We start from the raw sequence: 12,427 nt of genomic DNA on the forward strand, positions 1-12,427 counted from the left end.
GAGCTATGGTTGATCCAAGGCTATTCCAGCTGCTGCAAGGGGAGGAGTGGGGAATCAAACCCGGCTCTCCCAGATAAGAGAGCTCTGGCTGACCTAAGGCCATTCCAGCAGCTGCAAGTGGAGGAGGGGGGAATCAAACCCGGTTGTCCCAGATAAGAGTCCACACACTTAGTCATTACACCAAACTGGCTCTAACTGATCTGTCATGTCCTGAACCCCCCTCCCACACACACACACACACACACACACACACACTTTTAAACAAGCGAGCACTCATGGTACAGTTGTAACATTCCTGTTCTCTGGAGTAAGGAGACAGAGCTTTATGTCTGGAATGGTTGTTTTCAGCAATTTCGGATCTGAATCCTTCAAGACTCCTTGAGGACACTGGCAGCTGCAACACCCATCCCTCCAAGCGAAGCCAAAATGATGCAACAGAACCTATGGCCAATTTACAAGATAGCTCCTCTTTTCATATCCGTCATTAATCACTGAGCTTGACTTTTGTTGGTACGAAATGCAACACACTGGAACACTCTCTACTCAGTAGTTGGCTTATGCTCCCCCTCCACCCAGTGCTTAATTTCCCCCTTGGGGGAAACGCAACACCTTGAACTTGCATGTGTGTGAATGGGTGTGGGGTAGATTGCTGCTTCTGAAGGGTGAGTGCAAAGCTTCTGCCCACGCTAAGAGGGCACTCCTCCTTCCTATTTGGGAAACCCTTTTGAGGAGTGCATCCTCCGACCCAACACTGCTCTGGTAAGACCTCACCTGGAGTCTTGTGTTTAGTTTTGGGCCTCACATTTTAAGGATACAGAGAAGCTGGAACGGGTCCAGAGGAGGGCGACAAAGATGGTGAGGGGTCTGGAGACCAAGTCCTATGAGGAAAGGTTGAAGGAGCTGGGGATGTTTAGCCTGGAGAGGAGACAGCTGAGAGGTGATATGATCACTATCTTCAAGGAGTTGCAGGGCTGTCCTCTAGAGGATGGTGTGGAATTGTTTTCTGTGGCCCCAGAAGGTAGGACCAGAACCAGTGGGTTGAAATTAAATCAAGAGAGTTTCTGGCTCAACATTAGGAAGAACTTCCTGACCATTAGAGCAGTTCCTCAGTGGAACAGTCTTCCTCCTTGGGAGGTGGTGGGCTCTCCTGCCTTGGAGGTTTTTAAACAGAGGCTAGATGGCCATCTGACAGCAATGAAGATCCTGTGAATTTAGGGGAAGGTAATGGCAAACTACCCTGTAAAAAGTCTGCCATGAAAACTTCGTGAAAGCAACGTCACTTCAGAGTTGGAAATGACTGGTGCTTGCAAAGGGGACTACCTGTATCTTTTTTTTTTTTAGGTTTCTGCAATGGTCAGGGGGTTGGACTAGATGACCCCGGATGTCCCTTCCAACTCTATGATTCTATGTGGTTCTTGTTCTGGGAAGAGAAGGGGTGGGGAGGACCCGCCCAGGCCCCCTGCCAGCCAATAAGAGAGCCAGAGGCAGCAACGGCTTGTATCCCTCTTTATTGTCTTTTGTCTAGGTTGTAAAAAGCTCCAGCATCCCGAAACAGCCGCTCGCAGACCCCCAACATTAGTATCACAGACCAGCTCAGCATCAGACCAGCTCAGCCTTGGGCTATCCTCCCGCCCACCCAGAGTGGCAAATGCGCCCGCTGCGCACCACACGGAGAAAACACAACATGGATCGAAAGGAGACCGCTGAGGTCACAAGATGTAGACAAGACCAGGTGACCAGCTGCCCGGGACGCCCAAAGAGGGCGGGAACCATTCTGAGGCCTCGGCCAGGGAAACTTGGGAATGGGCAGGTTTGACCGTGCAGAAGGCAAACGGCTCCTCCCCTCTCTGGTATGGCAACCTGCACACTTGTGAATTTATTTGTGGGGCCCAGAAGACTTCAGTCGATTCCACGGCAGCAGCTGTGTAAAGTCTCTTGCGGCAAAAGCAGATAATGTCTTTGGGCCCTTCTGCAGCCCCAAGTTGCAGCCCTTGAGAAGGGTGAAGCTGAGGAATCTCCAGCCTTCTGCCCTCAGAAGGTATTTCAAGGTGCCCCGAGGTTCGCCCTGCCGAGAGAGGGGAAGGAACGGCTTCCTGGAAGCCTGAATGCCGTCTGCCTAGGCGGTGGGCACCAGGAACAGCCCTCTCAGCCCAAGCGGTTGGAGCCCCTCCCCCAACTCTGATCTGGTTCTTGCCTTCCTCAGCCCCCCCCTCCCCCCACTGCTCTGGCTCTCCTGCCACCGTTAGCATAGACGATACGAAGGCAACAGAGGCACGGAGAGTCTGTCTCAGGCATCCTCTGCCTTCCCTGCCCTTGCCCACCAACGATGCCCTCAGAGGGGAGAACTCCTGAGGAGGAGGCCCCCAGGTCTGGCCCAACAGTCCTGGGCAACAAGGAGAGAGGGGTGGATGCTAGGAGTGGAGGGCAGGCCTCGAAGGACCCTGGCTGGCCTGCCCCAAGCGTTGCTCCTCCCTGTCCAGCCTGGCCCAGCAGAAGGCCCCGGGAGCCTCGCCTGACCAAGGCCGCTTCGGCTTGAGCACTTGGGCCGTGCCTGCGCCAAGACTACAGCAGGCGGGAAGCAGCTTTTTGTGTGTGGCACCAGGACTTCAGAGCTGTCCTCCCACTCCACCCCACTGCCCACCTGACCTGGCAACAGGCGTCCGGGGGGCAGGCAGAGGGCAGAGCCGGCTCCCACAAACTGGGGAGGCCTCGGTTCTTTCCCACCCCGTTTCCCAGCCCGGCGACGCAACACCCCACGCTGGGGGCAGTCTCTTCCTTTCGAGGCGGCTGGTGGAGATCCATCGCTGCGTGCAGACCCCGTGCGGCAGTCGTGTGCCATGCTTCCTGGGGGGAGGCACTGCCGCAGGCACTCTTCTCCCGAACCACGGGCCCAAGCCGACACGGCGGGAGGGGCGGGGCAGGCACCAGAAGTCTCCGGGATGCAGACAGATGATGTCACAAGGGATAAATAGAACTTTATTTAAATAAACATTTGTCAACATCTTTGTACAAATTACAAGTCCCCACGTCCGGCTCCTCCTCTGCCGTCGGGGCCTGGGCTAAGCGCCAAAGCTGCCGGAAGGGCCCCTGAGTAGATCCACCAGGATGTCGAGCAGCTGGCCGTGCTGGTGGTGGAGGTCGCCGGGGATGGCCGCCATCTCGTAGCAGAGGCAGGTCTCCACCATTCGGGAAAGGGCCACGCGGAAGTCCCGCAGGAGCCGGATGGTGTAGGAGTCCCCTTCCAGCACCAGGAGGTCGCTGTCCACCAGGGAGACGGTTGCCCGCCAGCCATCGTCTTGGGGGGAAGGGAACAAAGGGGGACACCTTAGAAGGAAGCTCTGAGCAGGCCCCCCAGAAAGCCCCTCCCAACGCTTTCCCAGCCTCTGCTCAAATGTCCACCCCGCTTTCTGCAGTCCGGGGGGAGGGGGGTGTGTGCATTCCAGGGGTCATTATTCCATTGACCCCCCCTCTTCCCCACTCGACAAAGAGACCAAGTCAAGTAGCAGGAACTCCTCTGCCTATTAGGCCACACCCCCCGATGTAGCCAATCCTCCTGGAGCTTTCAGTAGGCCCTGTAAGGAGAACTCCTTAACTTCATGGAGGGTTGGCTACATCAGGGGTGTGTGTGGCCTAATAGGCAAAGGAGTTCCTGCTACAAAAAAGCCCCGCCCCCACAGAAACACCCCTAACTCTTTCCCAGCCTCCCAGCCTCTGCTCAAACGTCCGCCCTGCTTTCTGCAGTTGGGGGGGGGGGGGCTCCAGGGGCCATTATTCCATTGACCCCCCCCCCCCTTTCCCCACTCGACAAAGAGACCAAGTCAAGTAAGCAGGGGTTTTTTTGTAGCAGGAACTCCTCTGCCTATTAGGCCACACCCCCCGATGTAGCCAATCCTCCTGGAGCTTTCAGTAGGCCCTGTAAGGAGAACCCCGTAAGTTCATGGAGGGTTGGCTACATCAGGGGTGTGTGTGGCCTAATAGGCAAAGGAGTTCCTGTTACAAAAAAGCCCCGCCCCCACGGAAACAAGCGGCCCAAATGTGCCCTGACAGAAGGGGTCAGCAGGTATCGCATCACATCAGAGACCCCTGTCCTAAAGCATCCACTTAAAGCGTCTCAATCTGGTCTGACTGAGTAGTGAGGAGGTGGGCAAGTGAGCCGGCATGAGCAGACTGGCGGAAGTTCCAGGCTTCAAGAAACTCACTGCTCAAGCGCTCCCTTCCTGGCTGGCCACCTGTCTCCAAGAGGACGGGGAAAGAGGCTCTCACCATTCGCCGGTCCAGGCGGGAAGGACAGACCTGTGGCAAGCACTCGCTCTCACCTGGCGTCCGGCTGGGAGAAATCTGCATCGCCTCCAAGCACCTCTTAGCTAAGGGCAAGGCAGACCCTTCTCCTCCGGGAAGGGACAAGTAAGTTTGCTCCGCTGGCCAGAGGGGCTGGGACACAAGCCCTCCTTTTCAGTTGGGAGCTGACTCCTAACCCAGCTGCCCTCCCTGGAAGGAAAGGGCCAGCCTCTTGCCCTCAGCCTGTGCTTTGCAGACCCCTGGAGGTCGTCAGAGGAACAGGCAGCCACGAACCGCAGGGCACACGTTCAGCCACTGCCAGCCCCATCCAGGGTTTTGTTCTGAGGGATGCAGGCAGCCCCACGGTTTGCAGTGCGAACACAAACGCTTCCCTGGCCTGCCAGAAGGGAAGGCTGCCCCGACTGTCGTGTGAGCAACTGGACCCCTCCCTCCCTCTCGTGCCACAGAAGCTTGTGCGGGTGACCTTGGGCCAGTCACACACTCTCGGTTTAAATGAGCCCACCGGGATCGATCAAGGGGGGTCACCAGGCGAGTCTGTCTGGAGCAGTCGAAAAGAGCAAGAGTCCAGCGGCACCTTCAGACCGGCAAAACTGGGGGCAGCGAAGGAGCTGGCATGAGTTTGGCGCAGCGAGTCATCAAACAGTTCGGCGTCGTGGTTCAGTGTGCGGACTCTTATCTGGGAGAACCGGGTTTGATTCCCCACTCCTCCACCTGCACCTGCTGGAATGGCCTTGGGTCAGCCATTGCCTCTCGCAGGAGGTGTCCCTGAAAGTGCAGCTGCTGTGAGAGCCCTCTCAGCCTAACCCACCTCACAGGGTGTCTGTTCTGGAGGAAGAAGATATAGGAGATGGTGGCCGCTCTGAGACTTTGTCCTTGAAAGGGCAGCTTCTGGGAGAGCTCTCTCAGCCCCACCCACCTCACAGGGTGTCTGTTGTAGGGGAGGGAGATATAGGAGATTGTGAGCTGCTCTGAGACCCTGTCCTTGAAAGGGCAGCTTCTGGGAGAGCTCTCTCAGCCCCACCCACCTCACAGGGTGTCTGTTGTGGGGGAGGGAGATATAGGAGATTGTGAGCTGCTCTGAGACCCTGTCCTTGAAAGGGCAGCTTCTGGGAGAGCTCTCTCAGCCCCACCCACCTCACGGGGTGTCTGTTGTGGGGGAGGGAGATATAGGAGTTTGTGAGCTGCTCTGAGACCATTTCCTTGAAAGGGCAGCTGCTGTGAGAGCCCTCTCAGCCCCACCTACCTCACAGGGTGTCTATTCTGGGGGGAGAAGATATAGGAGATTGTGAGCTGCTCTGAGTCTGTCCTTGAAAGGGGAGCTGCTGTGAGAGTCCTCTCAGCCCCACCCACCTCACAGGGTGTCTGTTGTGGTGGGAGAAGATATAGGCGATTGTGAGCTGCTCTGAGACCCTGTCCTTGAAAGGGCAGCTTCTGGGAGAGCTCTCTCAGCCCCACCCACCTCACAGGGTGTCTGTTGTGGGGGAGGGAGATATAGGCGATTGTGAGCTGCTCTGAGACCCTGTCCTTGAAAGGGCAGCTTCTGGGAGAGCTCTCTCAGCCCCACCCACCTCACAGGGTGTCTATTCTGGGGGAAGAAGATATAGGAGATTGTGAGCTGCTCTGAGTCTGTCCTTGAAAGGGGAGCTGCTGTGAGAGTCCTCTCAGCCCCACCTACCTCACAGGGTGTCTGTTGTGGTGGGAGAAGATATAGGAGCTTGTGAGCCGCTCTGAGACCCTGTCCTTGAAAGGGCAGCTGCTGTGAGAGCCTTCTCAGCCCCACCCACCTCACAGGGTGTCTGTAGTGAGGAGGAAGATATAGGAGCTTGTAAGCTGCCCTGAGTCTCTGATTCAGATAGAAGGGCAGAGTATAAATCTGCGGTCTTCTTCTTGAGTTACTCAGCCAAAGCTCCTCCCCTGCCACAAATTTTGTCAGTCTTTCAGGCCCTCCAGGACTCTTGCCCCTCTTCGTCCCCACGGGGTTGTTAACGAGGATAAAGGGGACGAAAGGAGGAATGAGAAAAACCGCCACTGGGGAGAACGGTGGAATATCATAAAAAACCTGAGAGGCCTCCTGCCAGAGGTGGGGGGGCTCACCTCGCACGTGGATGTCCGTGTCCGTCATGAGCAGCACGGCCAGGGGGTGCACCTGGGAAGAGTCGCGCACAAAGACCCCGCCGTTCGACTTGACTGCCATGAAGTAGGTCAACCAGCGGCTGTAGAGCTTCGAGGCTTCCCTGCAGGAAGGGACAGGAATTTCTCCTAAGCTGCAGACAAAGCCCCTCGCCAGAGGCCCCTGAGGAAACCCCAGCCGTCATGGGACGAGGAGAAAGGCCCAAAGCAGAGAGGAGGAGGGAACAGACAGTCCCTGCAAGGGGAAGCAGCAGGCAACAGGGCCTCACAGGAGTCGCTGCGACTCAGTTTGCTCTTTAAGCCATCTGGGAACTGGCACCGCCCCCCACCCCCAGGCAGCCAAATGTGCAGGTTACTCCAAATTCTGCTAAATTAGAGTCCTGGGAGATCAGCCACGTTTTCAGGGGCAGAAACACTCCAAAGCCAGAGCTCCCTGACAAAGTGGTATCTTTGAGAAAGCCAGTTTGGTGTAGTGGTTAAGGGTGCGGACTCTTATCTGGGAGAACCGGGTTTGATTCCCCCCTCCTCCATTTGCAGCAGCTGGAATGGCCTTAGGTCAGCCATAGCTCTAATAGGGAGCCAGTTGGGTGTAGTGGTGAAGTGTATACACTCTTATATGAGAGAACCGGGTTTGATTCCCCACTCCTCCCCTTGCACCTGCTGGAATGGCCTTGGGTCAGCCAGAGCTCTAATAGAGAGCCAGTTGGGTGTAGTGGTTAAACGTGTGGACTCTTATCTGGGAGAACCGGGTTTGATTCCTCACTCCTCCACTTGCAGCAGCTGGAATGGCCTTGGATCAGCCATAGCTCTGGCAGGAGTTGTCCTTGAAAGGGCAGCTGCTGTGAGAGCCCTCTCAGCCCTACCCACCTCACAGGGTGTCTGTTGCGGGGAGAGAAGATATAGGAGGTTGTGAGCCGCTCTGAGTCTCTGTCCTTGAAAGGACAGCTGCTGTGAGAGCCCTCTCAGCCCCACCCACCTCACAGGGCGTCTGTTGCGGGGAGAGAAGATATAGGAGGTTGTGAGCCGCTCTGAGTCTCTGATTCAAAGAGAAGGGCGGGATATAAATCTGCAATTCTTCTTCTTGCATCTAACAAAGGGGGAGCTCGGGCTCTCGAAAGCTATCACCCTTGGAAATCTTGTGGGTCTCCAAGGCGTGACTGGACGCATCTGGCTGTTCTCCTGCAGGCCAACCTGACTCCTCTCCTCAGAAACCACCCGAGAGGTCAGAGAAGAGCTCATCTTTCTAAGCTGGGCGAATGGGCAACACGCCCCCTGCAGCTCAATGCCATCCTGCTGAGGTGTATTGAGGGAGTCCCAATGATGGAACCTGACCCTGAGATGACGTGACCAAGAAAGAGGTCTCGGGGCTCCAGGCCGAGAGCACAGCAGGAAGGGCAGCTCAGACCACAAAAGCCACTGCTGTGGCATTAAAGGAGCCAAAGAGGAAGCAGCCGGAGCCCGTCCTGAATCACACCGGCCCGTCAGTCGTCACGACCGACCAGAGCAAGAGCTCCCGGCAGAGAAGCAGAAGGCTCTCGGAAGGCCGGATGCTGGAGAAGCAGTGGAGGCTGCCTGCAGTGGCCCGCTAAGCTGCTCGGGGAGGCTCCGTGGGGTCTGCCAGAACTTTCTCTGGCACCCCCAGAGCTTTTCAGAAAGGGGGCAGTGCTACTGCAAGACAGAGCTTGTTCTAGTCTGCCCTTGTTCAAGAGAGGATTTCGCACTGCCTTGGCCACCACAGGCAGACTCAAGTTCTTAGACATTTTCCTTAGACAGCAGGCGGGTCCATTTCCCTGTCATGCTGTTGGTTCCACACGCAGCAGCCATTTTTGATTTGGCGCCGCCTTGTGCAGCAGCCATTTTGGATTTGGCTCCACCTCATGCAGCAGCCATTTTGGGGTGGTGCTCTCTTTCCAAAATTCCAAAGGTGCCTGCAGGCTGGGGACGCCTGCTGTAAAGGGAACAGGCCACTCCCATCTGCTGCCAGCCTCCACCACCCGAGGTGGACTACAGGTGGGCTGTGAGCCCTGCTGGCCTGCTTCTGCACCGAAGGCCACTCACCTGTTGATGGTCGACTTGTGCAGGAGGACGGTGCCGGCTTTTGTCCGGTACGTATAGCTGTTGGGCTTGAACTTGCCCTGCCTGGTCACTTTGCCCTGCCTCACCTAGGAAGACAGGAGGGGAAACGACTGTTAGCCAGCCTGGGTAAGAGGGAAGGGGGGAAAGGGAAGGAGGACTGGGCTGGGCGTCAGGGGCAGAACACCTGCTTGGCATGCAGGAGGTCCCGAGTTCAAACTCCAGCTTAAAAAGGGCACCGAGGAGGTTTTAAGAACATAAGAGAAGCTATGCTGGATCAGGCCAATGGCCCCTCCAGTCCAACACTCTGTGTCACATAAGAACAGAAGAGAAGCCCTGTTGGATCAGGCCAGTGGCCCATCCAGTCCAACACTCTGTGTCACATAAGAACATAAGAGAAGCCATGCTGGATCAGGCCAGTGGCCCATCCAGTCCAACACTCTGTGTCACATAAGAACATAAGAGAAGCCATGCTGGATCAGGCCAGTGGCCCATCCAGTCCAATACTCTGTGTCACATAAGAACATAAGAAAAGCCCTGTTGGATCAGGCCAGTGGCCCATCCAGTCCAACACTCTGTGTCACATAACATAAAAGAAGCCATGTTGGATCAGGCCAATGGCCCATCCAGTCCAACACTCTGTGTCACATAACATAAGAGAAGCCCTGTTGCAGCAGGCCAATGGCCCATCCAGTCCAACACTCTGTGTCACATAACATAAAAGAAGCCATGTTGGATCAGGCCAGTGCCCCTCCAGTCCAACACTCTGTGTCACATAAGAACATAAGAGAAGCCCTGTTGGATCAGGCCAATGGCTCATCCAGTCCAACACTCTGTGTCACATAACATAAAAGAAGCCATGTTGGATCAGGCCAGTGCCCCTCCAGTCCAACACTCTGTGTCACATAAGAACATAAGAGAAGCCCTGTTGCAGCAGGCCAATGGCCCATCCAGTCCAACACTCTGTGTCACATAACATAAAAGAAGCCATGTTAGATCAGGCCAATGGCCCCTCCAGTCCAACACTCTGTGTCACATGAGAACAAAAGAGAAGCCATGCTGGATCAGGCCAATGGCCCATCCAGTCCAACAATGTGTCACACAGTGGCAAAAAAAAACCCCAAGTGCCATCAGGAGGTGCACCAGTGGGTCTAGAAGCCCTCCCAAGCACCAAGAATGCAGAGCATTCCTGCCCCAGACAGAGAGTTCCAACAATACGTTGCGGCAAAGAGCCACTGATGGGCCTCTGCTCCAGATGTGATGTGAAAGGTCTTTCTCTGCCTGAGTTTCCGGAGTGCCACTGCCAGCCTGAGCAGACAAGACTGACTTGGATGGGCCAAGGGGGTCTGATTCAGGATGGGGCGGCTTTGTGTGTGACCCAAGGACCAGGGCTTCCCACAAAAACTGGAAAATGGCACCAATGAGGAACGTGAGCTTAAGTTTTTCCTCCCAGGAGATCAGGGCTAGCTACCACGTCCTCCGCTGGAGCGGAACCAGGCACCACAAGCAGCCCAGACTGAAGGGGCTCAGCACACAAAACCCCACCCCCCAAAGATGGAAGAGAACTTCCTTTGTGGCTCCTCCTCTCTGACCCCGCCCCCACAGAGGCAGTCAGTCCTAGAAAGGAATTCATGGCAAAGACCCAGAGGACAAGGGTGGAGGTTGGCAAGGCATCAGGAGGAGGCATGTTCCCTCCCCCACCCCACAGCCCTTCTACTGCCCCTTCCAATGTACGGTCCCAAGCCCCATGGCCAAACAAAGATGGGGCTAGTGGGCTGCCTGTACGACCCACCCCTGCTTCATTCCTGGCTGCAAGAGGTGGGGTGAGGAACTCTCGATGCACAACGGGGGGAACTTTTCAACCCCTGACACCTTTCATTTGTGGAGGGGGGGAATGCATGAGGGTCCTTCTGGCTCAGCCCCTCTTTCCTGCAGGCCAGCGGGGAAAGGGGTCTCACCTGGATGAGGTTGGGGTACAGCCCGGCCAGGAGAACGCCCTTCACCAGCTCCTCTTCCTCGCTGTACTGGTTGCACACGGACGAGGGCAGGAGGCAGTCCGAGGGTGTCGGCACCAAGTAAGCCTCGTAGAGGTTTTCTGAGAACTGCTTGACGAGACCTGTGGAGGCGGAGGTGGAACAGAGCACCGTGCTGGTGAGAAGGAAGACGAAAGGGCCCAGTAATGGCTCTCCCCTGCCTCTGCCGTGCTCTTCCTGCAATGGGGCCATGCCGTCTAGAGGCAGACGCAGAAGGGAGGAGCGAGGCCGGCTGGCCAACGCAACAGGGCTCCTCAGAAGGGAGATCCGGCTCCAAGGCCCAGCTGTTCTCTTCCTCTCCTGCCTAGGCCTGCCTCAGGATTCCCCGGGAAACCTCCCCGCCGCCTCTGCTCCCACGTGCAGCCAGCAGGATTTCACAAGGGAGAAGATTCTCTCCTTCCAGCAGTGCAGAAGCTCCAAATACAAAACACTCAGGAGCACACCAGGGTCAGGGTTGGGGTGGGGGAGAGGCCCTTTAGAGCCAACCCAAGCTATTTCTTTACCTACCAGTTTGTTACAGAGTCACCAAATGCTTCTGAATGTTGTTGGGCACACAGTGAATAAAGCCCCCATCTGAGTCTCTCTAAAGCCAGTAGAGGGTGGAGGGGTGTGTGTGGAATAAACAGCTTGGAAGTGCCTATTCCAGTTCGGGGAGGGGGGTGCAGCTGGCTCTGATCCGTGACTTGATAGGAGAGCTCTTCAAGAGCAGGATATAGTTACTGCAGCAGTTAGCAGCAATGTTGTTATTGTGAATGAGAATGTGAAAAACTTTAGAACAGGGCTGGCCAAGCTGTGGCTTGGGAGTCACATGTGGTTCTTTCATGCATATTGTGTGGCTCTCAAGGCTCTCGCCGCCCCATTGGCTAGCTTGGAGAATGCATTTAAAGTCAAAGTTGCTTTCTTTCTACATCTCTCCCCCATGTATTTGCTTTCCTTCCTTCCTTCCTTCCTTCCTTCCTTCGGCTCTCAAACATCGGAAGCTTATTCTTTGTGGCTCTTACAATAAGCAAGTTCGGCCACCCCTGCTTTAGAACTTCCCTCATTCAGCAATAATAAAAGGCACAAAGTCATTTTGGGGGGTGGGGGGGGTGGGACCCAGTCAGAGGTGACTTCTGATGGGTTTCCAAGGCAAGAGACATCTTAGCTGCTTAGTTTATGAGATCCACTATGGTCCACGGGGTAAAAACTGTCACCCAAAACAGAAATACCTGAACACAGGAAGAGAACTGCAAAGAGCAAACCAACAAAACGCAAACCACAAGGTGAGGAAAAGAGCAGTTCTGGCTGTACTTTTCTGCCCAGGCTTACTAGCAACAGAATAATGAACAGACATTCTCACAGGTTACTGTTTTATTGGTTTCCCATGCTGATGCTACCCAGATCAAAGGGTTTCTCAGTTCCTTAATTTTGCTATTCTGCCACTGGCTTTTAACTTTGTACCGCTTTGCATTCTAAACCGCTGCCCACCAGCTATATGTAGCTCAGCTCACTGTACCTCATTCCTTGTCTGATGAAGCGTGGATGAGCACGAAGGCTTACATTCTGAATAACACTTGGTTGGTCTTAAAGGTGCTCCTTGACTCCTGCTTTGTTCTGTTGCTTCAGACCAACACAGCTGCCCACCTGGATCTATCTGGAACCTGCCAGGTGCAAAAGTGGGTTTTGCCCACTTTTCTCACAGTTCTTCTCCCATTAACAGCATGCCTGGGCCTCAGGAGGGAGAAGTGACCGGCCATCACCCACGGACTATTGCCCCAGCATCTTGGCTCAGAAGAAGATGGAACAAGGAGAGGCTCCATGGGGGAAAGGAGCTGCACGGACAAGGCTGCTCAGGAAGACACCTTATAATGTGGGAGACTGGGAAGGCCCTGTAGCCAAAACGGCAACACTGC

General features: G+C 55.4%; 1 protein-coding gene across 2 annotated transcripts in view; it reads right to left on the minus strand.

The window, feature by feature from the left end:
• Positions 1–2,955: 2,955 nt before the first annotated feature.
• DHX30 (DExH-box helicase 30) overlaps positions 2,956–12,427 on the minus strand; it is a 45,170-nt gene continuing 35,698 nt past the window's right edge. For both annotated transcript variants that reach the window (XM_060247897.1, XM_060247896.1), the window contains exons 16-19: positions 10,461–10,618; positions 8,488–8,591; positions 6,394–6,533; positions 2,956–3,295 (exon numbers count right to left, since the gene is read on the minus strand). In XM_060247897.1, the coding sequence (XP_060103880.1) occupies positions 3,060–3,295; positions 6,394–6,533; positions 8,488–8,591; positions 10,461–10,618 (638 nt within the window). In that variant the 3' untranslated portion in view covers positions 2,956–3,059. The remainder of the gene's footprint in view (positions 3,296–6,393; positions 6,534–8,487; positions 8,592–10,460; positions 10,619–12,427) is intronic.

The sequence above is a fragment of the Heteronotia binoei genome, chromosome 10 (genome assembly GCF_032191835.1).
Source record: "Heteronotia binoei isolate CCM8104 ecotype False Entrance Well chromosome 10, APGP_CSIRO_Hbin_v1, whole genome shotgun sequence".
Classification (NCBI taxonomy): Eukaryota; Metazoa; Chordata; class Lepidosauria; order Squamata; family Gekkonidae; genus Heteronotia; species Heteronotia binoei.